This window comes from Abrus precatorius, unplaced genomic scaffold (assembly GCF_003935025.1).
Source record: "Abrus precatorius isolate BTA unplaced genomic scaffold, Abrus_2018 Scaffold10, whole genome shotgun sequence".
Taxonomy (NCBI): domain Eukaryota; kingdom Viridiplantae; phylum Streptophyta; class Magnoliopsida; order Fabales; family Fabaceae; genus Abrus; species Abrus precatorius.
The window spans coordinates 1,292,608-1,320,469 of NW_020874292.1; the positions used below are offsets into that span (position 1 = coordinate 1,292,608).

The 27,862-nt window shown below is 36.4% G+C and overlaps 3 protein-coding genes across 6 annotated transcripts; 1 reads left to right on the top strand and 2 right to left on the bottom strand.

Annotated features, from left to right (window-relative positions):
* The first annotated feature begins 241 nt into the window (after positions 1 to 241).
* LOC113867435 (acetyl-CoA carboxylase 1-like) lies at positions 242 to 16,567 on the top strand. Of its 3 annotated transcripts, none has more exons than XM_027502763.1 (33): positions 242 to 633; positions 1,073 to 1,136; positions 1,677 to 2,055; positions 2,414 to 2,620; positions 2,698 to 2,859; positions 3,081 to 3,173; positions 3,262 to 3,357; positions 3,440 to 3,613; positions 3,968 to 4,061; positions 4,159 to 4,346; positions 4,428 to 4,478; positions 4,557 to 4,596; positions 5,545 to 5,669; positions 5,753 to 5,869; positions 5,963 to 6,037; positions 6,134 to 6,190; positions 6,316 to 6,420; positions 6,690 to 6,776; positions 6,859 to 7,050; positions 7,123 to 7,311; positions 7,468 to 7,578; positions 7,676 to 7,762; positions 7,844 to 8,020; positions 8,890 to 8,967; positions 9,059 to 9,181; positions 9,403 to 9,672; positions 11,371 to 11,711; positions 11,956 to 12,193; positions 12,302 to 12,657; positions 12,751 to 12,964; positions 13,393 to 13,569; positions 13,723 to 15,876; positions 15,987 to 16,567. In XM_027502763.1, the coding sequence occupies exons 3-33, from the start codon at positions 1,708 to 1,710 to the stop codon at positions 16,041 to 16,043; spliced, it is 6,783 nt and encodes a 2,260-aa protein (XP_027358564.1). In that variant the 5' UTR covers positions 242 to 633; positions 1,073 to 1,136; positions 1,677 to 1,707; the 3' UTR covers positions 16,044 to 16,567. The 3 variants fall into 3 exon arrangements, with proteins under 3 accessions (XP_027358564.1, XP_027358583.1, XP_027358573.1); XM_027502772.1 differs by lacking the exon at positions 242 to 633 and adding an exon at positions 732 to 864; XM_027502782.1 differs by lacking the exon at positions 1,073 to 1,136.
* A 445-nt stretch (positions 16,568 to 17,012) lies between these two features.
* On the bottom strand, positions 17,013 to 20,746 carry LOC113867461 (tRNA modification GTPase MnmE). The gene is made up of 7 exons (XM_027502816.1): positions 20,145 to 20,746; positions 19,728 to 20,053; positions 19,549 to 19,608; positions 19,233 to 19,371; positions 18,634 to 18,752; positions 17,863 to 18,093; positions 17,013 to 17,465 (listed from the first exon to the last, which is right to left on the bottom strand). Exons 1-7 carry the CDS (start codon positions 20,722 to 20,724, stop codon positions 17,271 to 17,273), a joined length of 1,650 nt encoding a protein of 549 aa, XP_027358617.1. The 5' UTR covers positions 20,725 to 20,746; the 3' UTR covers positions 17,013 to 17,270.
* A 1,022-nt stretch (positions 20,747 to 21,768) lies between these two features.
* Positions 21,769 to 26,688, bottom strand: LOC113867449 (sulfate transporter 1.3-like). Of its 2 annotated transcripts, none has more exons than XM_027502794.1 (14): positions 26,615 to 26,688; positions 26,039 to 26,391; positions 25,878 to 25,926; positions 25,570 to 25,777; positions 25,223 to 25,403; positions 25,004 to 25,069; positions 24,790 to 24,903; positions 24,574 to 24,690; positions 24,357 to 24,483; positions 23,768 to 24,054; positions 23,481 to 23,671; positions 22,773 to 22,858; positions 22,591 to 22,667; positions 21,769 to 22,454 (listed from the first exon to the last, which is right to left on the bottom strand). In XM_027502794.1, exons 2-14 carry the CDS (start codon positions 26,363 to 26,365, stop codon positions 22,311 to 22,313), a joined length of 1,974 nt encoding a protein of 657 aa, XP_027358595.1. In that variant the 5' UTR covers positions 26,366 to 26,391; positions 26,615 to 26,688; the 3' UTR covers positions 21,769 to 22,310. The 2 variants fall into 2 exon arrangements, with proteins under 2 accessions (XP_027358595.1, XP_027358603.1); XM_027502802.1 differs by having other exon boundaries at positions 26,583 to 26,679.
* Positions 26,689 to 27,862: the final 1,174 nt, after the last annotated feature.

Here is a 27,862-nt window from a genome sequence, read left to right on the forward strand (position 1 = left end):
TTATAACCAACACTTATTTATAAAATATTTATAGTGTCATAATGATAAAAATTAAAATATAACACAAAATTTTTAACTAAAAAATCTAATTTTTAAGAGAATGTATAAGCTAGACTAAATATTGATTAAAAAATAAAAAAAAAATGGAAAAATAGGTCTGTGAGCCGGTAAATTTACAGGATTAGCAGAATGCATTTATTAAAAAAGAAAAAAGAAAGGGAATTGGAGTGGTCGAAATGGTTGCTGTAATTGATGAAATTGGAGCTTCCATATTTGACTCAGAAACTGATAGGAGAGGGAGGGTTGGTGGACAACACTAGCGAACAAAACAGGTCAAGAGAGCCACCTCAATCACATTCCATTCTATGCCATGCCATGTTATGTTATGCTGGATTCATTGATCATGTGACTTAAGCCCATTGCTTCTCCTTCCCTTCCTACCAATTGCTTTTTTACTCAGTTAGCGTTACCCATATTTGAATTACAGCTAATTTGGTCTTTGATTGAATAATCACGCCAGCCACACAGAGAGAGAAGAGAGAGAGAGGGGGTAGATGGGAACTACTACTACAACAACAAGAGGTGTGGCCGAGGCAGGTACCACGTGCAGCTTTCATTGAAGAGACCCACCAGGTCCCAACCCAAACCAAACCTACTTCCTTCAACCCCATCCTCAACTATTTCTCCCTCTGCTTTTCCTTTCTGCATGATCACTCTTCACCTTCACCTTCACCTTCACCATTTACATGCACTCCACTCTTAATTCACCTTCATAAGCTCCCAATGCTTCTCCATCACTCCCTCACCTATTTCCTCTAAATAAATTTCAATTCTTCATTTCTTAGTCACTGTTTCCTGCCCAAGGTCTGTGTCTGACCATTTCTCCTCCTTCTTCTATGCTTCTTTACACTTATATATATTTTCTGTATACTCCTCAACTCCTTTTCTTTTTATTCAAAAAAGTTCGAAACTTAGTTGAATTCTATGTGATTTGTGAAGGAAAGGAAGGAACTTTTATTAGAAATGGTTTTAGTTTGGAAGCTCTAATAAATTTTTTTTTGTTTTTCTTTAGGTGGGTAGGTGACACTTTCTGCTGTGTGCTGAATCGGAAGGTCGAGGGGTAATTGGTTGAAAAGGTTGTGAGTTATCATTGGATACTAGCCCTTTTTTGTAAATGATGTTTTCTCCATACAATCTGAAAGAAAGAGACTAAACTAAACTACTAGACTGTGTTTGGATGTTAATATCTTGCAGTGAAAGCTGCAGGTTTCGAAGGATTGGGTTTGCAATAGAATTTTACTGCTGGAACCTTATTTGCCAAAATGAGTTAACCATATGAGCTACAGTTCTCAGTGCTTCCAAAATTGAAGTTTCTTACCAAGTCCTCTTGTGGTTGACTAAACAGAACCTTGCATTTTTTTGTTTATTTGTCCATTTTCTTTTACTTGATGCTGATCTTGCCAGGAGAAGTTAAGATGGATCTTGAATTGCTTAATTATATGCTTTATATTGAGTTTCATCTACAAAAGAAGCTTGATGGATAATTTTTCAGAAAGTTTCCAGGATTTTATCAGTGAATAAGAAATATAAATTGAAATTTTTTTCCCTGAATCTTAATTATTACTTGAGTTTCATATATCTTGAACTGCTGGTAATCTTTTTTTTCAATTGTGCAGTACACAGGAGAGACATTAAAGGAGAAGAAGAATGGCTGAGCTTGGTCGTGGGAATGGATACATAAATGGTGTTCTACCAAATAGGCACCCTGCTACAATATCTGAAGTAGATGAATTCTGCAACGCCCTTGGTGGGAACAGGCCAATTCATAGCATATTAATCGCAAACAATGGAATGGCAGCAGTCAAGTTTATACGCAGCGTTAGGAGCTGGGCCTATGAGGCCTTTGGCACAGAGAAAGCTATCTTATTGGTTGCCATGGCTACACCAGAGGACATGAGAATCAATGCAGAACATATCAGAATAGCTGATCAGTTTGTGGAAGTACCTGGTGGGACCAATAACAATAACTATGCGAATGTGCAGCTTATTCTAGAGGTGTGTGGTTTTGACTTCATGAGACTTTGTACTTCAAGTAGATGTCAGAGCAGATTTTGTTTAGAAAAGTAGATAGTGGCAAAGTACAGAAGGCCACTTGTCCTTGGAAATGTTTATTTACATTTTTCTGCCTTTTATAGAAGTTATTGATTTGAATGTTGTCATCAAGGAAACATACTTTTAGACTTTTAAGCAAAAATGTAACACATATCCTGTTAACTAAATATCTTTCTTGTTGCCTTTTGTTCAATACAACTTATTCTTATTGTTTAGTGATTTCTGTGCTTATGTAGTTATGACACTTTTTGATCTATACAACTTTTATATTGTGCTTACTGGCATGCAATGTACTTCCCAGATGGCCGAGATAACTCACGTTGATGCTGTGTGGCCTGGTTGGGGTCACGCATCAGAAAATCCTGAGCTTCCAGATGCATTAAAAGCAAAAGGAATTGTATTTCTTGGTCCTCCTGCTATATCTATGGCTGCGTTGGGAGATAAAATTGGTTCATCATTGATTGCTCAGGCAGCTGAAGTGCCAACCCTTCCATGGAGCGGTTCTCATGTAATTTTCAATCTCCCATTGTAGTGCATTTCTTTTGAAGGGATGCCCATTTGTGACATTGAAGTTTCTTCTTGCAGGTGAAAATTCCGCCTGAAAGTTCTTTGATCACTATTCCCAATGAAATTTATCGCGAAGCATGTGTTTATACAACAGAAGAAGCAATTGCAAGCTGTCAAGTTGTAGGATACCCTGCAATGATCAAGGCATCTTGGGGTGGTGGTGGTAAAGGCATAAGAAAGGTATGCTTCTTGCATGATCAATACTATAGCATTTAGTAAATCTTATAGAATTCATGCTGTTAATCTTGTAAGATAATTTTGTCTTCCAGGAGTATATAAATTATTTTCAAATAGAAAACTGCATAAAAACTTATAATAATGAGAAGATTTATGTGCATCTTATTTTGGCATTATTTGTTTGGCAAAGCTTAGAAACTAAAAGGTATATGGATACTTTTTAGGTTCATAATGATGATGAGGTAAGAGCATTGTTCAAGCAAGTTCAAGGTGAAGTTCCAGGCTCACCTATATTTATAATGAAGGTTGCGTCCCAGGTTAGATAATTCACTGAACTTTGATCTGAATGAGCATGATTTTTTGAGTCTTGCTTGTATTCTGATGATCTGTTTTGTTTCTAAGTAGAGCCGGCATCTAGAGGTTCAGTTACTTTGTGATCAGTACGGAAATGTTGCAGCTTTGCATAGTCGTGATTGCAGTGTTCAAAGAAGGCATCAAAAGGTATGGAATTTTTTGTTGCTGCACCAGATTACCATGGTGAAATGAATCTTACAAATGGCCTAATGAATCATCTGTATCTCAGATCATCGAGGAGGGTCCTATTACTGTAGCACCCCCAGAAACAGTGAAACAACTCGAACAGGCAGCTAGAAGATTGGCTAAATCTGTAAATTATGTTGGGGCAGCTACTGTTGAGTATCTTTATAGCATGGAAACTGGCGAGTACTACTTTTTAGAATTAAACCCCCGGCTACAGGTATGTTTTGGCTCACATCATAATTATTTGTTTCACTCTCATGACTTGACTAATTCGCCTTTTGACCTTGGTTCTCCATTTGATCATGATTAATATGTCAATATCTTCTTCTAAAAAAGCATAATGCTGCTTTGTTATTCTGCTTAGAATTTTTTGGTAACCGGCATTTTAGGCTAGTTGTTAAGATTGGAAAACGCTTCTGTAAATTTTTTGAGATTTTATATGGCAGTGAGTAATGCGTGAAATTAGTTCTTCCTATCTTCCATACCCTGTTATGTTTTTTTTATGTTATTATTTTTTCTTTTTTTTTTCCAACCATTGTCATTGATTGTTTTGCAATTAATTCTTATATAGGTTGAGCATCCTGTTACTGAGTGGATAGCAGAGATAAATCTGCCAGCAGCACAAGTTGCCATTGGGATGGGTATCCCTCTTTGGCAAATTCCTGGTACAACTTCAGACATATTCATTGCTATTATTTACTTTCTTCTTGTTTGCTAAGTGATTTGATTTCTCACATCTATTTTGGGTGCCTCACTTAACAGAGATAAGGCGTTTCTATGGGGTGGAACATGGTGGGGGCAATGATGCATGGAAGAAAACATCAGTTTTAGCTACTCCTTTTGATTTTGACAAAGCAGAATCTACGAGGCCAAAAGGTCATTGTGTGGCTGTGCGTGTGACAAGTGAGGACCCCGATGATGGTTTTAAGCCTACAAGTGGCAAAGTGCAGGTTAATCACAATCTCCAACAACAATATCTTCTTTTACTTCATTCATCCCTTAACTTGTACTGAGTTTAAGTATCTGTACAGGAGCTCAGCTTTAAAAGCAAGCCAAATGTGTGGGCATACTTCTCTGTTAAGGTAAGTATTCTGTTTCTTTATTTGTAGGTGTAACTCAAATGTTGGGGTGCTAAATTTTGTTGGATTATATGTTTGCAGTCTGGAGGAGGAATTCACGAATTCTCAGATTCCCAGTTTGGTGAGTAGTAACTATTAATTAATTAAACAAATTAACAAATTAGCTTTATTTTTCTTCAAATGCTCAATGTTGTGAACTTCAATGTTGATATATTAATGTATAGATCTTTTTTTGTTCATTTTAAACTTATGCATCTTCTTTTGATGCATAATGAGCAATACACCTTCCCTTGTTTTGAAAAATATGGGTAATGTTGGAATACATAACCTTATTAGTAGAGCAAGAGCTGAGATGTAAAGTTGGGTTTGGTGGGAGGTTGAAAAAATGGAAATTTAAATGCGTGTCAGTTGGTAAAACCTAATTAATATGAGATATAATAAATGCGGGTGCTTTATGTCTATATGACTAGCTGATTTGCACATACATGTGGGTGCGTGCACATTTTGTTGATAATAGTAATCAATAAGTTTTTCCCCCTTTTGTGGCATAATTTTTCCTAGCATGCAGTGGCTGTGTAATTGACAGCTGATATTCATCTCATTTTTGTGTTGGTTGTCATACTCATTACTTTATTAGTGTTGAAATGTTTCATTAGAAGGGATATTAGAAGGACTATAAATCTCCAGGAGGTATATAGGGATCTCTATAGAAAAAAAAAAAAAACAACATGAATGGCATTTCACAGGTTGCTGGGGTGGAGAAGGAGAAAGGTTATGTCAATGGGGAGCTAGGGAATAGGGATGTTTATTATTCTGAGCAAAGAAGCAAAAATATCTCATCCAATCAAGGCTTTCTCACAATTAATGAGAATTTCTGATAACGATTTAAAATGTTGATTCATCTGTTTGGTAATTTATTTACAAGAGATTGGTGAACTTTGAACTGTTGGGTATCAATTCTCCATAACATTATTTTCTTTCTTGTTCGTACATTCCTGTATTTACATAATACCCATACTATCTATAATTTACCTTATACTAACTTCTAATATCCTATATTTTTCCTCAGGGCATGTTTTTGCTTTTGGAGAGTCTAGGGCGTTAGCAATTGCGAATATGGTTCTGGGGCTGAAGGAGATTCAAATTCGTGGAGAAATCCGTACCAATGTTGATTACACCATTGATCTTCTAAATGTAAATTACTCACACAATGACAGATTATTTTATAAGAAGTGTTTAAAATGCTGAAGTGACATTAGTACAATATTTGATCTCAGGCTTCAGACTACAGAGAAAATAAAATTCACACAGGATGGCTGGACAGTAGAATTGCAATGCGGGTTAGAGCAGAGAGGCCTCCCTGGTATCTTTCTGTTGTTGGAGGGGCACTCTATGTAAGCAAACTTATTTTTATATCCTCTTCTCTTTGAGTTTTGTTAGTTTCATATTGTGGACTTCATGATCTGTGCTTCTTCCAATTAATACAGAAAGCTTCTGCTAGCAGTGCAGCTTTGGTTTCAGACTATGTTGGCTATCTTGAAAAGGGACAAATCCCTCCCAAGGTATTATGTTTAAATGGGAGGAACTTATAGTTCATAATGCATTTAAATCCTTTCTTATTTTCTAGCAATGCTAATTTTAGTTAATAATTATGACAGCACATATCTCTTGTCCATTCTCAAGAGTCCTTGAACATTGAAGGAAGCAAATATACGGTAATTATCGTTATAAATGTCAATTTGATGGACATCTTCTGTTGCCTGCTAACCTTTTTTGAGACTTATGCCATCATAGACAATAATCAATATGTGTAATTCATATCTTGTAAAACAATATTTAGATTGACATGATACGAGGTGGACCTGGAAGTTATAGATTGAGAATGAATCAATCAGAGATAGAAGCAGAGATACATACTTTACGTGATGGAGGTTTGCTGATGCAGGCAAGTATTTGTTCTCTGAGCTACCTATGAATGTGTGTTTTTGTAGTTCTCCCCATTAAAAAGCTATCAAGTCAAATTAATACTATTCCATGGTTTGTGAACATTGTACATTACTATTTCATTCATAATTAGAAATTTTTTTGTTATAATTTCTTTTGTATGGACATAAAATTATTGCTGATCTGGCTTCTATATGCTGCATCTATAACTGGCCTTTGATTCTATATCTGGTTCTCAAGTTCTTAACTGGTAGTTTTGACTTGTTACAGTTGGATGGAAACAGTCATGTAATATATGCAGAGGAAGAAGCAGCTGGAACTCGCCTTCTAATAGATGGAAGGACTTGCTTGCTTCAGGTGAAATGAGTTCATTTTTACCTTAAGAATTCTTTTTCTTTTGTGGTTTAGGTAATTTCTAAACCTCTTTTTTTATATGCAGAATGATCATGATCCATCCAAATTAGTTGCAGAGACGCCATGCAAGCTTCTGAGATATTTGGTTGTGGATGACAGTCATATTGATGCTGACACACCATATGCTGAAGTTGAGGTCATGAAGATGTGCATGCCTCTTCTTTCACCTGCTTCTGGGATTATTCATTTCAAAATGTCTGAAGGTCAAGCAATGCAGGTATAGTATTCTACATAGGGAGTATAAGTGCTCAAATTGAAAGAGAGTATAAGAAAGAATCATCTTTTGCAGGCTGGTGAACTCATAGCAAGGCTTGATCTAGATGACCCTTCAGCTGTAAGAAAGGCAGAACCGTTTAATGGGAGCTTCCCAGTCCTGGGCCCTCCTACTGCAATTTCTGGTAAAGTTCATCAGAAATGCGCTGCAAACTTAAATGCTGCACGGATGATTCTAGCTGGTTATGAGCACAATATTGATGAAGTGAGTAAATTCTTCACCTTGTTCCATTTACACTATAATTTGACAGTATTTGTAGACAATTATGATTCATCTATTATGGATAGGAGATGTTTATATTATGTTATTATTTTGAGACTTGTGTGCTTGTCTTATTAACAAGCTAGACATCTATCTTAGGTTGTGCAAAGTTTGCTCATTTGCCTTGATAGTCCTGAATTGCCTTTCCTTCAATGGCAAGAGTGCTTGGCAGTTCTGGCGACCCGTCTTCCCAAAGATCTGAAAAATGAGGTAAGGAGTTTGAGAGGATTTGACCTGGCCAGTTTTTTTCTCTGGTTTAATATCTAAAACATGATCTGACCTGGCCCTAAACTATGTGGTTTTTCAGTTGGAATCAAAATATAAGGAGTTCGAGAGGATTTCAAACTCCCAAATTGTTGATTTCCCTGCTAAGTTATTGAAGGGAATTCTTGAAGTGAGTTGCTTTGCCTGAATTGCTCATAATGATGTTTTCCATTCTAATGTGAATATTTATGAGGTGTGTTTTACACTGAAGGCTCATCTTTCCTCGTGTCCTGATAAAGAAAAAGGAGCCCAAGAGAGACTAGTTGAACCTCTACTGAGTCTTGTTAAGTCTTATGAGGGTGGAAGAGAGAGCCATGCCCATATAATTGTTCAATCCCTTTTTGAAGAGTATCTTTTTGTTGAAGAACTATTTAGTGATAATATACAGGTTAGTATGATTATTCAATTGCTTGTATTGTACTAATATTATGTGAGCAATTTAATCTGTTATGACCTTATGACTCCAACCCACGTAGTTTTTTTCTGGGTGATGTTAAAAGAATCTGATTCGTTGTTTTTCTGTATTATTGTTTTAAGTTTTTACAAGATTTTAATTGATAATTATATGCTCTTTCTTTATCTAAATCAAAACTGTTTCATTTATTGCCTTGGATTGCTGCATATAAAACTAGTCAACACATTTTAGTTTTCTTTATTTGCTCGTTCATTCCAATGTACAAATGTCTGGTTTATCATAGAACAAAATCTAATTTAGGAACTTATTAATGCTTTTTTTGAATGAGGATTGAAATAGGAAGAAATGAAATGAGAAGGAAAGAAATAAGATGTTATTAAAAAGAAAATAGATTAGAAATGATGTATTGTTTGGATGGGTTAAAATAAGAAGGAAAGAAGTAAAAATTTTCTCTTCACTTATTTGGATGAGTGGAAAAGAGGTGAAAATAAATAAATAAATAAATGATAAAAAAAAATTATAATACTTAAAGAAATTTTTTAGTTTTCTTTATTATTTTTCATATAAAATTATTTATTATGCTTAAAAAAGAAAAGGGTTTCCCCTTTCACGTTTATTTTGGGGGAAGGGGGGAGAATGGTTTTTGCATTGGGTTTCACATGATATTTCCATCCTTCACGTGTTTCCGCATCCATCCAAAAAACAGAAATAGCATCTCCTTATTTACTTCTCCTATGCCATTCCTTCACATTCATCCCAAACAAACATAGTACCTCTTCTGATAGATGTTTTCTTTATCTTTTAGTTTTCCAGAATATTCATATTCCTTTCTCTTGATCCAGGCTGATGTGATTGAACGTCTGCGGCTACAATACAAGAAAGATTTATTGAGGATTGTAGATATAGTGCTCTCTCATCAGGTATAAACTTTTATAACATGCTCAGCTAGAGTGTTCTGCTTCCTTGATGTCTTATACTGCAATTATGTTAACTGCATTTCGTTGGTTTCAGGGTGTCAAGAGTAAAAATAAGCTGATACTGCGACTAATGGATAAATTGGTGTACCCCAACCCAGCTGCCTATAGGGATCAGTTAATCCGTTTTTCTGTTCTCAACCATACAAGTTATTCTGAGGTTGGAAATTACCTTAAGAGATTCTGACCAAGATGAAAAATATAGTTCTATGTTGTTCATCATGTTATATTTTTAGGACTCATTGCATCTCTTGTACTGGGAGAGCATTGTGAATATATATCCTTCAATTATCTACTTTTCTGTTTCATTTTTGTGGATGATACTTTTAATTTCTTTGGAACATTTTGAGCAAAATCCTGATTTGTAATTTCATGATACAGTTGGCTCTTAAGGCAAGTCAACTACTGGAACAAACTAAATTGAGTGAACTTCGATCCAGCATTGCTAGAAGTCTTTCTGAACTAGAGATGTTCACTGAGGATGGTGAAAATATTGATACTCCTAAGAGAAAGAGTGCCATTAATGACCGAATGGAGGACCTTGTGAGTGCTCCTTTGGCAGTTGAAGATGCCCTTGTGGGTTTATTTGATCACAGCGATCATACCCTTCAAAGGAGAGTTGTAGAAACTTACATACGCAGGCTCTACCAGGTATATGCTTTATGACTAATTTCACTATTATTATTTTGACTTAATTATATTCTTGGTTCCTATAAATATTGAATATTTTGTGATAAATTCTTATAAAATTTTTCGTTACGATTTAGCCCCTAAAATGTTAAAAAGTTAGAATTTAGTCTCTGCCATCAACTCTCCTCTGTTTAATGCTGGGTTGATAGACAGAAAACCAATTCAGCACCGACACATGACATGCTACGTCATTTATTTTATAATTTTTTATTATTTAAAATAAATATTTGCAAAAAAAATTTTAAACATATTTTATATATTTGCAAAAAAGCTTTCTTCTTCCTCTCCAACTCCTCTCCTCAGCAATAGGGGTAGTCCCACCTCCCCCCACATTCAACCTTCAACCTCAACCTCCACTCTCACCCCTTTCTCCTAACCCCACCCTTTTTTCCTCCTCCACTCTCACTTCCACCCCGTCCTCTTCCCCCACTTCATTCCAATCTTCTCCGGCACCTATTTCTCACTCTTACCCTTTTACTACCCCACCATCTCGCACCCCTTCCATCTCTTTCTTCACTATCCACCTGAACTCTAACTTCCACATCTTTTTCGCTACCCACACTCCTGTTACCAAATCCCAAACCCTCATCACATCTTAATTTCAACCCCAACTCCTGTACCCCTCCCTTCTCTCTCTCCACTACCCATCCTAACTTCAACCTTCGCACCTCTCTCACTACCCACACCTCCCGTTACCAAGCCCCAACCTTTACCCATATCTTAATTTCAACTCCAATTCCAAATCTCTTATTCTTCCCATCTCCTCCTTTAATACCCACCCTAACTTCAATATCCACACTCCTCCCATCACCCAACTCCAACTTTAACTCTCACACCTCTCCCGCTACCTAAATCCTAATTCTAACCTTAGAGGAAAAAACATAACATTTTTTTATATGCAAAATTTTAAAACTTTAACTTTTCTCTTTTCTTTTTGAGTAAATAATTTCGAATGTTGGTAAGATGCAGAAGTCCTGTTGAATCCAACACAATCTTAATGAACATAAAAGTGCAATATATTAATAATAAGTATTGTGAGAAGGTGAGAATTGGAGTTATAATTTGGTGGGACGATGGGAGTGAGATAGCAGGGTGGGATAGCGATTTAGGGGAGGGGGAAAGATTGCAGTTTAAGGAAAAGGATGGAAGAAATAGAAATGTGGGAAAGGAGAAGGGGAAAGGAAGAGGGTAGGAGTGAGAACGGAGGTGTGGGGAGGGAGAGGGGTGGAGCAGCAGAAAGTAGAAGGGGAAGAAGTTGGGTTTATTTATAATTTATATAAAATATGTTCAGGGATTAATTTGTAAATATTAATTTTAATTAATAAAAAATTAAAAATTTAATTGACGTGACAAACCACGTGGTGCCACGTGACAATACTGAGCTAACTTTTCGTCTGTAAGCTTAGCACTTAACAGAGAAGAGTTAACAGTATAGACTAAATCTTAACTTTTTAACATTTTAGGAATTAAATTTTAACAAAAAATTTTATAAGAACTTATCATAAACTACTTAATATTTATAGAGACCAAAAACATAATTAAGCCTATTATTTTTTTTTTTTTTTTTTGCTTTTCTTTGTGTTTTGTCTTGCCTTAGGGGGGGGTGGGTGGTGAAAGGAATTATCACATCCTTTTCTAACTTTTAATATTTGCTATCAGCCATATCTTGTCAAAGGGAGTGTCAGGATGCAGTGGCACAGATCTGGTCTTATTGCTACATGGGAGTTCTATGATGAGTACATTGACAGGAAGAATGGGGTTGAAGACCAAGTTTCAAATAAAATGGCAGCAGAGAAACATAGTGAGAAGAAGTGGGGAGTGATGGTTATAATTAAATCTCTTCAATTTTTGTCTGCAATTATCAGTGCTGCATTAAGGGAGGCAACCAATAACCTTCATGAAGCACTTACAAGTGGTTCTGTTGAACAAATTAACCATGGTAATATGATGCATATTGGATTAGTGGGCATCAACAACCAGATGAGTTTACTGCAAGATAGGTATTGTTTCAGCAACTCCTCATACTATTTTGAACCTTTTTTATTTTTTCAATTTGTTGAAACATCGAAGGTTGTATAGCTTACATTTTGTTTGAGATTAATTTTGGTTCCAGTCTTTTAGCAATAAAGGTTTCTTATATCCTGTTGGTTTGACAATTGGGATCAGTACAGGACTAATATTGTTTTGTTGAGCTACTGATCTGAACCTCCTTTGTCTTGACAAACAACATCTGGTATTTTGCAGTGGTGACGAGGATCAGGCTCAAGAAAGAATCAATAAGTTAGCCAAAATACTCAAAGAGCAGGAAGTAGGCTCTACTATACGAGCAGCAGGTGTTGGAGTAATTAGCTGTATCATACAAAGGGATGAAGGACGTGCCCCAATGAGGCACTCCTTTCACTGGTCAGCAGAAAAGCTGCATTATGAGGAGCAACCTCTGTTGCGTCATCTGGAACCTCCGCTATCCATTTATCTTGAATTGGTTAGTTGTTTCATGGTTCAAGTCTCTTGTTTTACTTTGATAGGTGGGAAAGAAGCAAATTCCACTAGTATTCTTGATCTCAAACTCATAACATTTGTCGGATTATAGGACAAACTTAAAGGCTATGAAAATATACGTTATACCCCATCTCGTGATCGTCAATGGCACCTGTACACAGTTGTGGATCATAAGCCAATACCAATTCAAAGAATGTTTCTTCGAACACTTTTAAGACAGCCCTCCTCAAATGAAGGATTCTCTTCGTATCAAAGGCTGGATGCAGAAACATCTCGTACTGAATTGGCTATGTCCTTCACTTCAAGGAGCATTTTTAGGTCCTTGAAAGCTGCAATGGATGAGTTGGAACTTAATGCACACAATGCCAATATCAAATCTGAACATGCTCATATGTACCTCTATATCATACGCGAGCAACAAATAGATGATCTCGTGCCTTATCCCAAGTAATTATGGCTACAAATTTGTCCACATATATTCTTTTAGCATATGATAAATAAGCTTTTATCTATGTCTTACATTTTGGATATTAACGACAGGAGGATTAACGTAGATGCTGGGCAAGAAGAAACAACAGTTGAAGCAATCTTGGAACAACTGGCACAGGAAATCCATTCATTTGTTGGTGTAAGAATGCATAGATTGGGGGTTCTTGTGTGGGAAGTCAAGCTCTGGATGGCAGCTTGTGGACAGGCAAATGGTGCTTGGAGGGTCATTGTAAACAATGTGACTGGTCATACATGCACTGTACATGTAAGTCATTATTTACTTAAAAAATTTGAAGGAAATCTTTCCTGCATGCCCCAACTTTTCCATTCAGCTTGTCAATTCAACTTTCTTTTGACAAGGAAAGTAGGTGAGCCCCTTGTCAATTCAATAATGAATACAACTGACAGCTGACAAGGAGCATTTTTTTAAATATTTGATAGAGAAATGATTATTAACATCAAGTGCTAATTCTGTAGTCCATACCTTAATATATTATCTTCTCTTGATATCTGAAAAATTGCTCAGTATTCACCATGAAACTGACCAAATATGCAAGGACAGGGTAATCTTCAGCATTTACTGTTGAACAACATATTATCATTATTAGCTATATCTCACTTTCTGTATTTAAAGGATTATTAATGGAAGTTATTTGTAAATATTGATGTGATTCTTAATTTGTATAATTTCAGATATATCGAGAAATGGAGAATTCCAACACTCATAAAGTGGAATATAGTTCAGTCACAGTAAAGGGTCCACTGCATGGTGTACCTGTGAATGAAAATTATCAACCTTTGGGGGTTATTGATCGAAAACGTCTTTCAGCAAGAAAGAACAGCACCACGTACTGCTATGATTTTCCCCTTGTAAGTGCTATTTAGTGGATTTATTTGAAATATAGGCTCCTTGTCTCTGCATGTTTGTATGGGGCATGTATGTGTGTGAGTACCCCTTTTTTGTAAAGATTGGATAACAAGATAAGTCAAACTATATCTTCTGAGTTGAAATGCTTCTTGCAGGCATTTGAAACAGCCTTGGAACAGTCATGGGCATTCCAACAGCCAGGATTTCAACAAGCCAAGGATAAAAATCTTCTAAAGGTAACAGAGCTTAAATTTGCTGACAAAGAAGGAAGCTGGGGTACTCCTCTTGTTCCTGTGGAGCGTCTCCCTGGAATCAATGATGTTGGTATGGTAGCCTGGTTTATGGAAATGTGCACCCCTGAGTTCCCATCTGGAAGGACAATATTGGTTGTTGCAAATGATGTGACCTTCAAGGCTGGTTCTTTTGGCCCAAGAGAGGATGCATTCTTTCGTGCAGTAACTGATCTTGCATGTGCTAAAAAACTGCCTTTGATTTATTTAGCAGCAAATTCTGGTGCCCGATTAGGTGTAGCTGAGGAGGTCAAAGCATGTTTCAGAGTTGGTTGGTCTGAGGAATCTAATCCTGAACATGGCTTTCAGTATGTATATTTAACACCTGAGGATTATGCTCGAATTGGATCATCGGTCATAGCACATGAATTGAAGCTTGAGAGTGGAGAAACCAGATGGGTTATAGATACCATTGTTGGCAAGGAGGATGGCCTTGGAGTTGAAAACTTGAGTGGCAGTGGGGCCATTGCTGGTGCTTATTCAAGGGCATACAAGGAAACTTTTACATTGACATATGTGACTGGCAGAACGGTTGGCATAGGTGCTTATCTTGCTAGACTTGGGATGAGATGCATTCAGAGGCTTGATCAGCCCATAATTCTTACTGGTTTTTCAGCATTAAACAAACTTCTTGGTCGAGAGGTATACAGCTCTCACATGCAACTTGGTGGACCTAAAATCATGGCAACTAATGGAGTTGTTCATCTTACAGTTTCTGATGACCTTGAAGGTGTTTTTTCCATTTTGAAGTGGCTTAGCTACATTCCTTCTCATGTGGGTGGTATGCTTCCCATTGTAAAGCCCCTTGATCCTCCAGAAAGACCAGTAGAGTATTTTCCAGAAAACTCGTGTGATCCACGTGCTGCTATTTCTGGAACTCTGGACAGTAATGGAAAATGGCTGGGGGGCATTTTTGACAAGGATAGCTTTGTAGAGACACTAGAAGGATGGGCAAGGACAGTTGTTACAGGAAGGGCAAAGCTTGGAGGAATCCCTGTGGGAATTGTTGCTGTAGAAACACAGACTGTAATGCAAATAATACCTGCTGATCCAGGCCAGCTTGATTCTCATGAGAGGGTTGTTCCTCAAGCTGGGCAAGTGTGGTTCCCTGATTCTGCAACCAAAACAGCCCAAGCAATATTGGATTTCAACAGAGAAGAGCTCCCACTTTTCATTCTTGCAAACTGGAGAGGCTTTTCAGGTGGGCAAAGGGATCTTTTTGAAGGAATTCTTCAGGCTGGTTCAACTATTGTGGAAAACCTTAGAACATACAAGCAGCCCATATTTGTATACATCCCAATGATGGGAGAACTCCGTGGTGGGGCGTGGGTTGTTGTTGACAGTAGAATCAATTCAGACCACATTGAAATGTATGCCGATCGAACAGCTAAAGGTAATGTCCTTGAGCCTGAAGGAATGATTGAGATCAAATTTAGAACAAAAGAATTGTTGGAGTGTATGGGTAGACTTGATCAACAGTTGATAACTCTGAAGGCAAAATATCAGGAAGCCAAGAGTAACAGGGACCTTGAGACCTCTGAATCCCTACAGCAGCAGATTAAATCCCGTGAGAAACAGCTTTTGCCTGTGTATACCCAGATAGCTACCAAATTTGCTGAACTGCATGATACTTCCTTAAGAATGGCTGCAAAGGGTGTAATTAGAGAAGTTCTGGACTGGGGTAATTCCCGTGCTGTCTTATACCTGAGACTGCACAGGAGAATTGGTGAGCAGTCGCTGATCAACTGTGTGAGAGATGCTGCTGGTGACCATCTGTCACATTTATCTGCTTTGAACTTGCTCAAAGACTGGTATTTAAATTCTGATATTGCCAAAGGTAGAAAAGATGCTTGGTTGGATGATGAAGCCTTCTTCAGGTGGAAGGATAATCCTGCAAATTACGAGAATAAACTAAAGGAACTACGTGTCCAGAAAGTGTTGTTTCAATTGACAAATATTGGGGACTCAGTTCAAGATTTGCAAGCTCTACCTCAAGGTCTTGCTGGCCTTTTAAGCAAGGTAAAAGACTGGAACTTTTCATTTCATTATTTATGTTGTTTTTATATGGTTCCTTTTAAATATTTAATTTTTATTATTTGCTTCATCATATCTTGGAAATTATGGTGCAGTTGGAGCCATCAAATCGTGTGAAGTTGACTGATGAACTACGCAAAGTTCTTGTTTAGGAGACAATACATGCTCTTGTTATGCTTATGATTGAGTCATCAAGAATCATTTGAGTCATTGAGGGGTGGGCATATAAATGTACCCATTTTCGTTGTGTCGAATCCCTTAGCGAAGGGTAAGCTGGTAGCAGCATCCCTCAAAAGGATACTCTTACTTGAGGGATCCGTTGCTTCAAGGTGTAAATGAGTTGAGTCTTGGATATATCCTTAATTATGCAGGTTGAGGATCACAACCAGCATCTCCATGTTCCGTCTATTTATTTGCTGGTTGATTGATTCTTTTTATATATTTGAATAAATATGCAATAATGTGTAACATTGATTTTCTCTGCATAACAAAGTTTTGGGTAGTCGATATATGCTTTCCATCAGGTTTTAAATCTCCATTGGCAGTAGATTCAGGGAAAATATTAATCAAACTATCAAGCTTGCCAACAATTTTTGTTTAAAATACCTTGTAATCGATTTGACGTATGCAATTGGAATTGTAGTTCAAAATTCATTTTAATTGTCAAAATTAAACTGCAAAATTAAAATTGGTTTAGGTTGTAACTTTTATGTTTTGTGTTGTGTAAAGAATTGGAGTGTAAAGCTATAATTTTAAGTTGAAGTATAATTCTGTTGTTTAGATGTAAGAACTAGAATTTGAAAATAAAATTATTTAATACTCATTTTTAAAATTTAAATAATCTGTTAAAGTAAAGAAAAAATATTAAATAAATTCCTAAAGATGATAAAAGTAAATAGTTAATAATTTTTTAAGCAGCAGTGCCTTTTTTTTCATTTTTACTTTGTCATAAAGTCTTCATGTCATGTCCTGAATTTTCATTAAAAAATTAGATGAAACACATTGTATCCTTTATTGCTACAGCCACCTCCATTCTCATACTGTTCTTCGGGTGAACCTGACGTCAATTTCCATGGTATCCTAATGACTTCGGTACCAAAAACTTTATTTGAATCAGCCAGAATATCACTTTCTACCCCATATTTCACATTCATTTGAACCGTTGATATAAAAATCAATTCAACAATGATCCCGGGCGAAAAGAAAAGAGAGGGTCAGGCGATAATAATAGTAAAATATACAACAAAACTGATCACCACGGCTTTAAATCCATGGAAAAGAGATTCAGTGACCAAGACAGAAATTAGGATCCTATATATGATTGAAATGATGTAAACGAAACAACACTAAAAATCGCCAAGCACATATAGGGAGCCTTTCTATTTACCAATACAGAACTTGCCAAATATATTTGACAAAACTTCCTCCGATATATCTTCTCCACTTATCTGTCCAAGGGACAATGCAGCATCCCTCAAATCAATTGTCCAAAAATCCAGAGGTAGTTCCTCCTTTATTGATGACAGTAACCTTGTAAGTGCTTCTTTGGTCCGAACAAGTTGTTCACATTGTCTCTGAATCATCGTTATATCAGCAAGCATAATCAAGACTGCCCCCTAAAAAAGTTTTTTTCTACTTTTCTGTCGTGTGTGTGCATATGCGAGCCTTATGCCGTGTAAGAAGTAATGCAGTAAGATACCAACGCTTGGGCTATTGCTTGGTTGAAGTGAAAATGGAGTAAAAGAAAATAGAAATGTATATAGACTTTGTAGTATCTAATTACATTTTTATTTCCATCTACCCATTTTCAACGTAACTAAGCATAATCTTAATGTTTACCTCTAGTTCAAGTTTACCAAATAAAGATACATGGTTTCAACAGTTTATTGACTCCTTCCCTCGCATTTAGAAAGGTTGAGAATTGACGCTAAGATTTTGAGAGAGAAAAGGAAAGCCAAAATGATAGCTTACCTGATTTACGGTCCATCTGCGACCCCCAGCAGGAATGCCTTCAAGACCCACTATCTCTAATACTGCCCTCTCTAAGTCTTGTAATCCTTGACCAGTAACAGCACACGTAAACACATGTTTACTGAAAAATTTATGATTGTGACAACCATTGACCCATTCAGTATCGTCACGAGGTTTACAATCTATCTTGTTTACCACAAGGATTACTGGGGTCGATGAAACAGTTGATCCCTGTTTTGACAGCAAAAAGATTAAAGAAATATTGTAAACTAATATGTATATTTTCTCACAGCATGGTAGAATATAATACTAGGTACCGAGCTAATATTGAAGGGAAGATTTCAGGTGTCATGTAATATTTATATTTAAGATTCTTATCCTGTAAGATGTCAATTGTTTTGGGGGTAACTACAGGATCTAAATGGCCTTTCTGGAGACTTTGTTTTGAAGACCTATGTTGTTGATCCCATCTAGCAGGAAAAGGCTTTTATTCCTGTTGTGGTAACTATAGGATGCCAATATTTTTAAGGTCGCGTGCCAATTTATCAAGTGATACGATAAATAAAGAAAGATATACCTGCAGTAAACTATCTAGTTTTGTACTGCCCAGTCAGTACCAATATCTTGATATTAGCTTTTTCTCACAAATGTAAAATGATGAAAATATTTCTCCATCAAATAAAAGGATTACATTTCTATATAAATCAAAATAATATTAAATATCATGAATAGATAAGAAGAAAAGGGAGAAAAAGAATTATGTGGTCAAACCTTAGTAGATTGAATCCTTTCAAGAAGTTTGGTGTCTTCAGAAGTCCACCCTTCAACAGCACTCACAGTCATGATAATTAAATCAGCACCCCTAGCAACTGTTTCAGATCGCTCAACACCTAGTGTGAAAATAGAAATATAAATCAGTAATGAGATTAAAGTAGCAAAACACCGATATGCATGCAACAAGATACATATAAATATCGCCAAGTCATATCAGGCAAAGCCTCTAATTCTATATCTAATTGACTTCACTAGATTTTATGGATGTTCCATGTAAATTTCACTTCAAACAAGTGATAATTATACGCGAGCCTATGTGAAAATTTTATGTTGCTAATGATATTCGTTAATTTAAATTTAAAAGAAAATGCATTCAATCAAATTCAAGAAATCATAAAAGACTGAATCGCGATGTGAAATGATAATAAAAAACGCATTCAAACAAGTTGCAGACACTATAAATAACATCACATTTGACGGGACACCTATTTATCTTTATAGCCTACAGCCTAAGTACAGAGAAGTGAAGGATGGTGCAACAATATATATATATATACATGTCCGAAAGTTAAAGGAGACAAAAAACGAAGCCTCACCAATCTTTTCCACAATGTCATCAGTGTCCCTGATGCCTGCAGTATCAAGAAGGGTTATAGGAATGCCACTGACACTGATACTTGCTTCAATCACATCACGAGTGGTTCCAGCAATTTCAGTAACTATTGCCCTCTCACTCTGCATGCTACAAGAAGACCATGCTCAATAAGTTACACAATCACAAAGTTTTATTTACGTATGTATTCTGCCCCATAAATTTAAATTACGCTCAAGGTTAATATCTACAGAAAAGATTCAGTAAATGGATAAAATATCAAGTTAAATTATCGAAAAAGTAAAATGACCATGACATACTTTGCTCCATGCATTAAGAAGGCTTGACTTGCCAACATTTGGGCGCCCAACAATTGCTATCTGCAAGAGTTTTAAATCGAGATCAATAATAATAGGAAAAGCAACAACAGTCATCACGAAATTCACATAAAAATAGTACCACATATAAAACATTTATTAAGAAGAGCAAAGTTCTGTACCTGCAATCCAGATTGCAGAAGCTTGTCATAATTTGACGTCTCCAATGCATTTTCAACATTTCGTGACATGTCATAAATTTTATTCAAAACCATATTCAAATCTAGAGGCGGCATCTCATCATCAAAATCCAAACGAGCTTCAATCTCAGTGAGCAACTCAACGCACTGACGCCTCAACGATCTCACAAGAGAAGAAAAACCACCCTGAATTCCCGCCAGTGCAGCATCAGCATCAGGCACAGATTTCGCATTGATCAATCTCGCAACATTCTCAGCTTGAAATAGATCCAAACGACCGTTTAAAAAAGCACGAAGAGTAAACTCGCCTGAAAGAAAAACACACCGATTAAGTATCTGCAAATGTTCTTGTGAGTGAGAATAAAGCATTATTAGGATTAGACATAGACACACACAAACCTGGTTGAGCAAGCGTTGCTCCTGCTTCCAAACAAGTTCTAAGCACGCGACGAAGACACACTTCACTACCATGACATTGAAGCTCAACCACGTCCTCGCGAGTGTAGGACCTAGGGGCTAGCATCGGCACTGCCAAAACCTCGTCGATGACGTTGCCATCGGAATCTAACACGACGCCGTATTCCACAACGTGGCTGGTGGGCTGCCACGAGTTTCTGGCGGGCCGAAACACTCGGCCCACAATAGAAACCGCACGAGGGCCCGAAAGTCGAACGATTCCAACTGCAGCAGGAGGACCCCCCAACGATGTTACGATGGCCGCAATTGTGGTTGCAGTTCCAACCTCATCCACACTCTCCTTCCACCCCAACCTCTCATCTTTTTTCACCATTACCCTGTAATTGTCTGAACATGTATTAAGAGCACGAGATTTAACAGTTTTGGAGGATTTAGGGGAAACAAGACGCTGCCACGTGGCTCCCGGATTCAAAATCAAGCGCGGTGGTGGAACGAAGTAGCTGTTACTGTACATATTTATGTGTGTGTGTATGTGACGAATCACCACACGCAAACCACCCATTCTGTTCGTTTTGCTCTCCGCTCTCAGCGCCTGCTACCTGTATTTTATCCCTCCATCTTATTCTTCGTTTTCCGTCCACCCTCACCATCTCAGGCCCATTCTCATTCGCATCTATGCTCCAATGGGCTTTGGCCCATCACCCCTCCAAACTCTCACTCACATAAACCCAACAAAAACATTTATAAGTTAAAAAAAGAAAAGGGCTAATCATATTATTTTGTAGGCCTGTAACTGTAAATGTAAGAGAATATTATATATATTTTTAAAAATTAATAGTTAAATTTTTTTTAATATCTTAAATATTAAAAATATTTATATTTTTTAAATAAACTACTAATTCTACTTATATGTTAATATAAAACTAACAGTAATAATTGTTATAAGAGGATATATAATGTTTTCTTAATTTTTAAGGCACGGTAATTATTATTATTTTTTACATGCCTTTTTAGTCTTATATTTGGAGTGAATAATGTCAGTGAAATTTTTAAAGGAGCACTCAAATTAATTTAAGGACAGTGATTAAGCTTTAAGACTACCTCTGACCATTATTGGTTTGTAAATATGTATTAATAAAATGATTTACTTGTCGCTTCAATTGGTTCCATCAATCCCTAAAAAATAATTCACCCGCAGCCCTTATTGAATGGGTTGTGACCTTGTGTTGTTTACTAGTCTAATGCAGGTTCTGCACTTGTGTTGTTTATTAGTCTAATGCAGGTTCTGCTAATTATTATAAAATGGAACAGCTCAAGCTATCCAATTTAACGACCTCGTTTCCGTTTTTCGTATAGCAAATCACGTTGGCATGTTTACTAATCATTACAAAAAACAAAAAGCTTTCGGAAAAAACAACTTAGCCCATTGTTAAATGTTTCTTGCAGCTTTTATATATATTCGAATCTGACGTTTGATTACTTTTTACCATTTTCAAAAGACGGTACTTTTTACCAAGTGTGCTTGGATGAATCTGGCTTTGTTTTGCCTCTTCGTTCATGCATGACCAAGAGCTAACCAAGATAACACTTGAAAAACCCACCAGTAGTGTTAATCTTATCTTCTACTATTCTCATTCAAACCTCAAACTAGTCCCCATTACAGCAAGAATTTCTAACATGAAATGGAAGAAAAATACACACAACTTGTCGCCTTTATTTTTTAATTTATTAGGCCGGCAATGGCTCAATGGGAGAGGGATGAACAGCTACAGCTTCCCCTTGTGAAAAGAGACCATTCTTCATAAGAGACTCGGCTAGATTCTTTGGACATCAGAGTAAAAACAAGGGATGAGTTAATGCTCATTGCAGTGCACAACTAGCGCACCTTAATTTATGTATCTTCTATTTTATATTTAATTTCCCCACTTTAGGATAAGGATCTTGGAGCACTAACTTGCTGAGTTAGTATCAGATAGGCCACTCTACTGTTTTGTACTGGCTAATTGAAGTGACCATTACCTCATCCTTCACACCTTCGTATATATTATATATCCTTGACTAGCTACAAGCAACTAAGCAAAAATTAAGGCACTGGTGTCCACACCCACATCATTTCATTTATGCATTCCATTTTGTTTTTCAGATTTTTCATGGGTACTCAGCCAGCTTTGGAGAACAGTATGATACAGCCTCTGCAACAGTGAGGAAGATCTTGTCCTCGCCAATCGTGTGTGCAAAATTGGATGTGTAAAGCTTGTTTGTCACTGCGGGGCCAGGATTTGCAAGAACAAGCTGCGCAAAAGAACGAACTCTTTTTGTTGGTAAGATATAATATACTAGTCACATAGTATTATTTATGAGTTTGAACTGTTTTCTAATAAATCATGCGTATATATACGGATCATGCTAGCAGTCATAAGTTGGTTACCTCAACACCCCTCTTCTCAAGACTTCTGTGTAACTCTTCAAAGGCTTGGATTCCACTGGTATCGATGTCAGTAACGGCTGCAACAAAGACACCAAAATTAATAAATAAAATCACAACCCAAAAATGATATTTTTACTCGAGGAATATAAGGTATAACAAAGCACAACAATAGAGACTCTCACGTGACATTTCAACTATCAAAAACTGGATTTTTGTGTGGTAGTCTCCTTTCACTTGTTCTTCTTCATCCATCAGCCATCTTAATATCCTGCAAGAGAATGGATCTTAAGCGTCACGTTCTAAATTGATCGTTGTTCAATCGTTGTGTATATGAGAAAGGGGAAACATTACTTATTTATGAAAAATAAATTGAAGTAAAATTCTGCAAATTTAAGATGCAAATCATGTCCAAATGTAGCAAAGTGGCCATACCAGTCAGATTATTCGAACCACCCAACCGATTCAGCTTTCTTTATTTTGTCACTAAAACCCACTTGCTTTTCCCATTTAAAACCCTAAACCAGTTTTACTCATTCTCACCAGATTTAAGACCTAATTGTAATTGTTAGATTATTCTAATACTAACGCCACAGACATTTCAGATATTATATAATTATTTAACTCCCATAATATATTTAATTGTGTATTCTTATGAGCAACAAATTAAAAATTGTTGTCCTTTTGCATCCACATATAAATTTCGTCTTATGATATTTATAATCATAACTCGTGTTCACTGACATGTTTTGATTCACACATTTGTCTTCCTTAGGCTTTTAGATTATTGCCAAAGAAAAACAAAAATTCTGTAAAATCACTGTACAGGTTCCGGGTAAAAGAAAAATTCTTATCTGTCAACACGTAAAAATAAAGGAGGAACACGTCTTTACCTTTCTTTAACATAATTGGAGTTGGAAAAATATATTGCAGAATCGACTCTTACAATCAGTACACCTGGAACCTTACTAGCTTCTGGATATTGTTGGATGTTTCTATAGACAGAAGTCCGAGGAATATTCCCCAGAATAGCAGTTCTGGGCCTTGTGACTTGTAGTAGGATCTTTGCAAAGGATATAGAGACCTGCCACAGCATGTAGCAATAACCAAGTGAACAAAACTAATCTAAAATTAATTTGACATTTTAGAGCTTAAGATAACTAAGCGTTATAGTAATTACAGCAATTAGAAGTCCTTTCTCAACGGAGAGAAAAACAACCCCAAAGAATGCTCCCATGCAGGCAATAAAATCAATTTTATCTATCTTCCAAATTAAAATTGCTGCCTGATAGTCCACAAGGTTGATGACAGCAGAAATTATGATGGCTGAAAGAATGGCACTTGGAGTGTACTTAAAAAGAGGAGTGATGAATTGCAGGGTTAAGAACACAACTGCTGACATCACAATGTTAGAGACTGCAGTTTGGCAGCCAGCCATGAAATTTACCGCTGACCGAGAGAAAGAACCTGAAGGTAACAACAATGACATAAATCACAGCCTAAAATAATTAGTCTATACGAATCAACTGACCATAAAAGATAATTCTAGTCCCAGATTCTTTTCATGTTCATATAGGCATTAAACTCCATAGTAATAGACCCAAATTTCCTTTTCCAAATTTTTTTTTTGGTATTTCCATGCTTAAAGTATATGCTTATCACTAATTTTTTTTATCAGACATGACTACTTATTAGTTATTACATCTTTTCTTAAACTTGCAATTTATGACTAAAAGTAATTATATTCCTAAATCTGGTCTCAAGCTTACCAGTTGCCACATAACAGGAAGTCATCGAACCAACAACATTCATTGCTCCCAATGCCACCATTTCTTTGTTTCCATCCAGTTGATAGTCCTTCATAGATGCAAATGTTCTTCCAATTGCCGTGGCTTCCTAACAACCAATGTGTAATGGTTTAATTAGAACTACTGAAGTAAATTGCCAGATACTCTTCAAGAGACTATTGGTGTCAAATTTGCTTACGGTCAATGCTATCATGCCTGCCACGACGCCAATTCTGAAACTTTTCCCAAGGTATTGACCGTTAAAATATAGTTCTTTAACAGATGATGGGTTGATCCCTTTATGTATGTGTCTTACCTTCACACATCAAATGACAAAAACGTTATGTCACTCTTAATCATAAAATACGTTATAGTCAGCAATATTTAGCACGGGATTGGAATTTTATATACTTACTATTTCTACTCCTTGCTTATCTGCGCGGGTTATGAATACAAAAAAGGTGGACAATACCACGGATATCAATGGAGCAATTGCTGGAACCCAGAAGAATCTCTTGTTCTTCTTTCCCTGATCCACATCATATGAAATAAAAAGAAAACAATTTACCAATTCCTTACCATTAATTAAGGAATAAAAGTGAAATGAATAAGGGGGTCTAATGCTTTACAATATATTTGGCGAGCAGAAGAAAACCCAAAAAACTAGCTCCGATGACTATAGTTTGCCAGTTCCACTGCATGATGATAGGTATTAAATTATTAATCAACGTGTTTTACATGCACACCATTTAGAAATTTTAATTTTAGGCATGGACTTCTTCAGAAGACTCTTGCTAATTAATAATTTGCATGTATGTTAAAAAATGAGTGATAGGAAGAGAGTTTACTCCATGATGGGCTGTTGAAAATACTGAACGCAGCACCGATACAATATCAGTTTTTGTTGTGAACAATTTACTTTTAATGCCAAGGAAACCCTTTAGCTGCTGAAGGGCAATTGTGATGGCAGCACCCCCCATAAAACCGACAATAGCAGCATGGGATAGAAAGTCAATCAAGAATCCTAACCTGATTGAGAAATAAATGATTAACAACGCACCCATAAGATTGTCATGGAGTATGTTAAACAATGTAACCTTCCTTGCAGCTGATAGCAAAGGTACAGGACATAAGCTTTAGTGGTTGGAAGATTTAACTGCAAAAGAGCATTGGGTGATACTTGGTAGTATCATACCTAAGAACACCAAGCGTTGCTTGAGTAATTCCAGCAAAAAAGGTGGCTGTAAAAGCAAGTCGCCGATATTCTTCTGCATGTTTAGCAGGATCAATCTCATTACTAAGTAAGGTCCCCAACAAGAGAGAAACCACAGCCACTGGTCCTATTGCAATATCACGAGAACTACCCATCACAGCATAAATCAATGGTGGAACAAAGCTAGAGTCTGGAAAGGAGTAGAATGAACAAAAGGCAATAAGATCTCAGTTCAACTTCCAAAGAAAACATGTGGGTAGTTTGAGCTGTTGATGAGAGACGAGTCTTACACAGTCCATACTGAGGATCCAAATGTGCAAGCTTGGCGTATCCAATATCCTGTTTTTCAAGCAAAGTGTTAGAAGCCTGAACCTCAAAAATGGGACATGAAATATGAGTTATTCTCCTGCTCTTTAAAAGGCTTGAAATCAACACTGTAAAATGAAGTTACCTGAGGAATGCAAAGACTTGCTATAGTGAGACCAGATATAATATCACCCCTAAACTTTTTAAGGTTGTAACTTCTCCCCCAATTAAGTATTGGGAATATGGCCTCAATACCAAGAATGATCTTCTTTGATTTAGGTTGATCTTTGAAGGATCTTAGAGGATCATCAGCAAAGAATGTTTCTTTTATAGTGGCTTGGAATTCCTTGAAGAGGTTCTGTCTCGGAGGAATTGCCACTTTGTGGACGTGTGGTGCGTGACCATGTGAAGATGACATACTTCTCTCATCCATCTCCTTTGTTTCAAGGTATTCATCAGCAGGAGGACCCATTGAAGAAATTAACCGTGACCTTCAATCTGTAGTAATACATATTGGAAAAATAATGACTCCTACGTGGGTGATCAGTAATCACAAGAATATGGTTCATATCGCATGCAAAGTCTACTATGTTGCTTAGTACTTTGTCCCGAAACAAAATAAGATATATAATCAGGGACGTAATTTGGAATTTAAGATGTTGATTGATGATAAGATGGCTTATACTAACTATGAGAAATAATTCTGAAATGTTTACCCAACCTTAATAGAAGGGAAGGAGATATGTGACAGAAGATTTGAATGGTCACTGGGCAAGCTGTAACGCCTTCTTAAGCAAGAAAATCGCTATGAAGCTATTGGATTATATAACTTCGACGACTATAGCTTTCAGGTCAATGTTCTCAAGCTGAAATTGAAAATTTGACAAAATTATGTGTGAACAGGATCCGATGCATGTCAAAATCATGCATTTACAATGCATAATTTTCAATCCCGACCAAATTACCTTGGAATTCACCTAAAGTCAGATGGTCATCTAGCAATTGATAATTGTAGTACCATAAGAAAAATTGCGGGGAATACGAGAAGTATTGTCTAGGTAGCAAACTTAGTAGCAGCAAGAAATTCTTAAAATCATTTCACAATCTGCAATTACTGTGCTTCTTTCTTTGAAAACCACGAAGTCAATGAAATTTAAATAAAGACAAAGAAAAAGAAGTTAAACATAGGTCAGTCACAACCATTCATAATGGAAATGCTAGCTCTTAAATGTTGATTGGTAAGCCTATGAGTAGGTTTCTTTGGTCAAATCTCTAGACTAATTTGATCAATAGAAAGATACCTAGGATATTAACACTCTCAAGCTGTCTAAAGTTAAAAAAATAAATCAAAGAATCCAATTAATATTACAAGAGATTGCCAAATTTTGTATATATTCAATGAACAGTAAATAAATGGTATATATGTGCCTCTTCACTAGCACGAGTAGGAGTAAATCTCACGCACAAGTCCCTCTCACTTGAAAGCATAGATACAAAATTCTCAATTATCATCCTCTATGCATTTAAATTTAAATATAGTACAAAACATGTCATTCTCAAAAAAGATTAGAAAGGAATCAAATTCTTAAACCTCAATAAAATTCAATAACCATAAAGTCATTCAAAATAAACATAAACAATATAGAAAACCGTGTTTGACTGTCCAATGGAGCACAGTAGTTTTACTTTGTTGCTTACTAATGTGGAGATAGATCATTAATCCTTCATGTTAAGTATAATACTAGTATATTAGCAAAAGTTCTCATCAATGTAGCGATGCAGCATTTACTTTCTCACTATATAACATGGATGCACATGCAAGTTACATAAAACAGAGAACAACATGAACGCATCCCTTCATTCAGAACTAGACGGAACCAAAATCTGGACTTTTCCTAAATCCTACCCTTTTTGAGTTACGAGTTATGAACCACCAAGTGCTTATTCCAAAATCGTAAATTTGGAGAAT

What these genes read in the sequence shown, in the direction of transcription:
- LOC113867461 (XM_027502816.1), bottom strand. Translation starts at nt 20,724, where the DNA reads ATGGGTGGTTTGCGTGTGGTGATTCGTCACATACACACACACATAAAT. An exon ending in TTCTTAATGCATGGAGCAAA is followed by an intron (nt 19,372 to 19,548) that starts GTATGTCATGGT and finishes TGTAGCATGCAG; the next exon opens with AGTGAGAGGGCAATAGTTAC. An exon ending in AAAGGATTCAATCTACTAAG is followed by an intron (nt 18,094 to 18,633) that starts GTTTGACCACAT and finishes CTGTCAAAACAG; the next exon opens with GGATCAACTGTTTCATCGAC.
- LOC113867435 (XM_027502763.1), top strand. Translation starts at nt 1,708, where the DNA reads ATGGCTGAGCTTGGTCGTGGGAATGGATACATAAATGGTGTTCTACCA. An exon ending in CCCTCTTTGGCAAATTCCTG is followed by an intron (nt 4,062 to 4,158) that starts GTACAACTTCAG and finishes CTCACTTAACAG; the next exon opens with AGATAAGGCGTTTCTATGGG. An exon ending in ACTGCTATGATTTTCCCCTT is followed by an intron (nt 13,570 to 13,722) that starts GTAAGTGCTATT and finishes TGCTTCTTGCAG; the next exon opens with GCATTTGAAACAGCCTTGGA.
- LOC113867449 (XM_027502794.1), bottom strand. Translation starts at nt 26,365, where the DNA reads ATGGGTCCTCCTGCTGATGAATACCTTGAAACAAAGGAGATGGATGAG. An exon ending in TTTCAACAGCCCATCATGGA is followed by an intron (nt 25,070 to 25,222) that starts GTAAACTCTCTT and finishes ATCATCATGCAG; the next exon opens with TGGAACTGGCAAACTATAGT. An exon ending in TTCCTGTTATGTGGCAACTG is followed by an intron (nt 24,055 to 24,356) that starts GTAAGCTTGAGA and finishes TGTTACCTTCAG; the next exon opens with GTTCTTTCTCTCGGTCAGCG.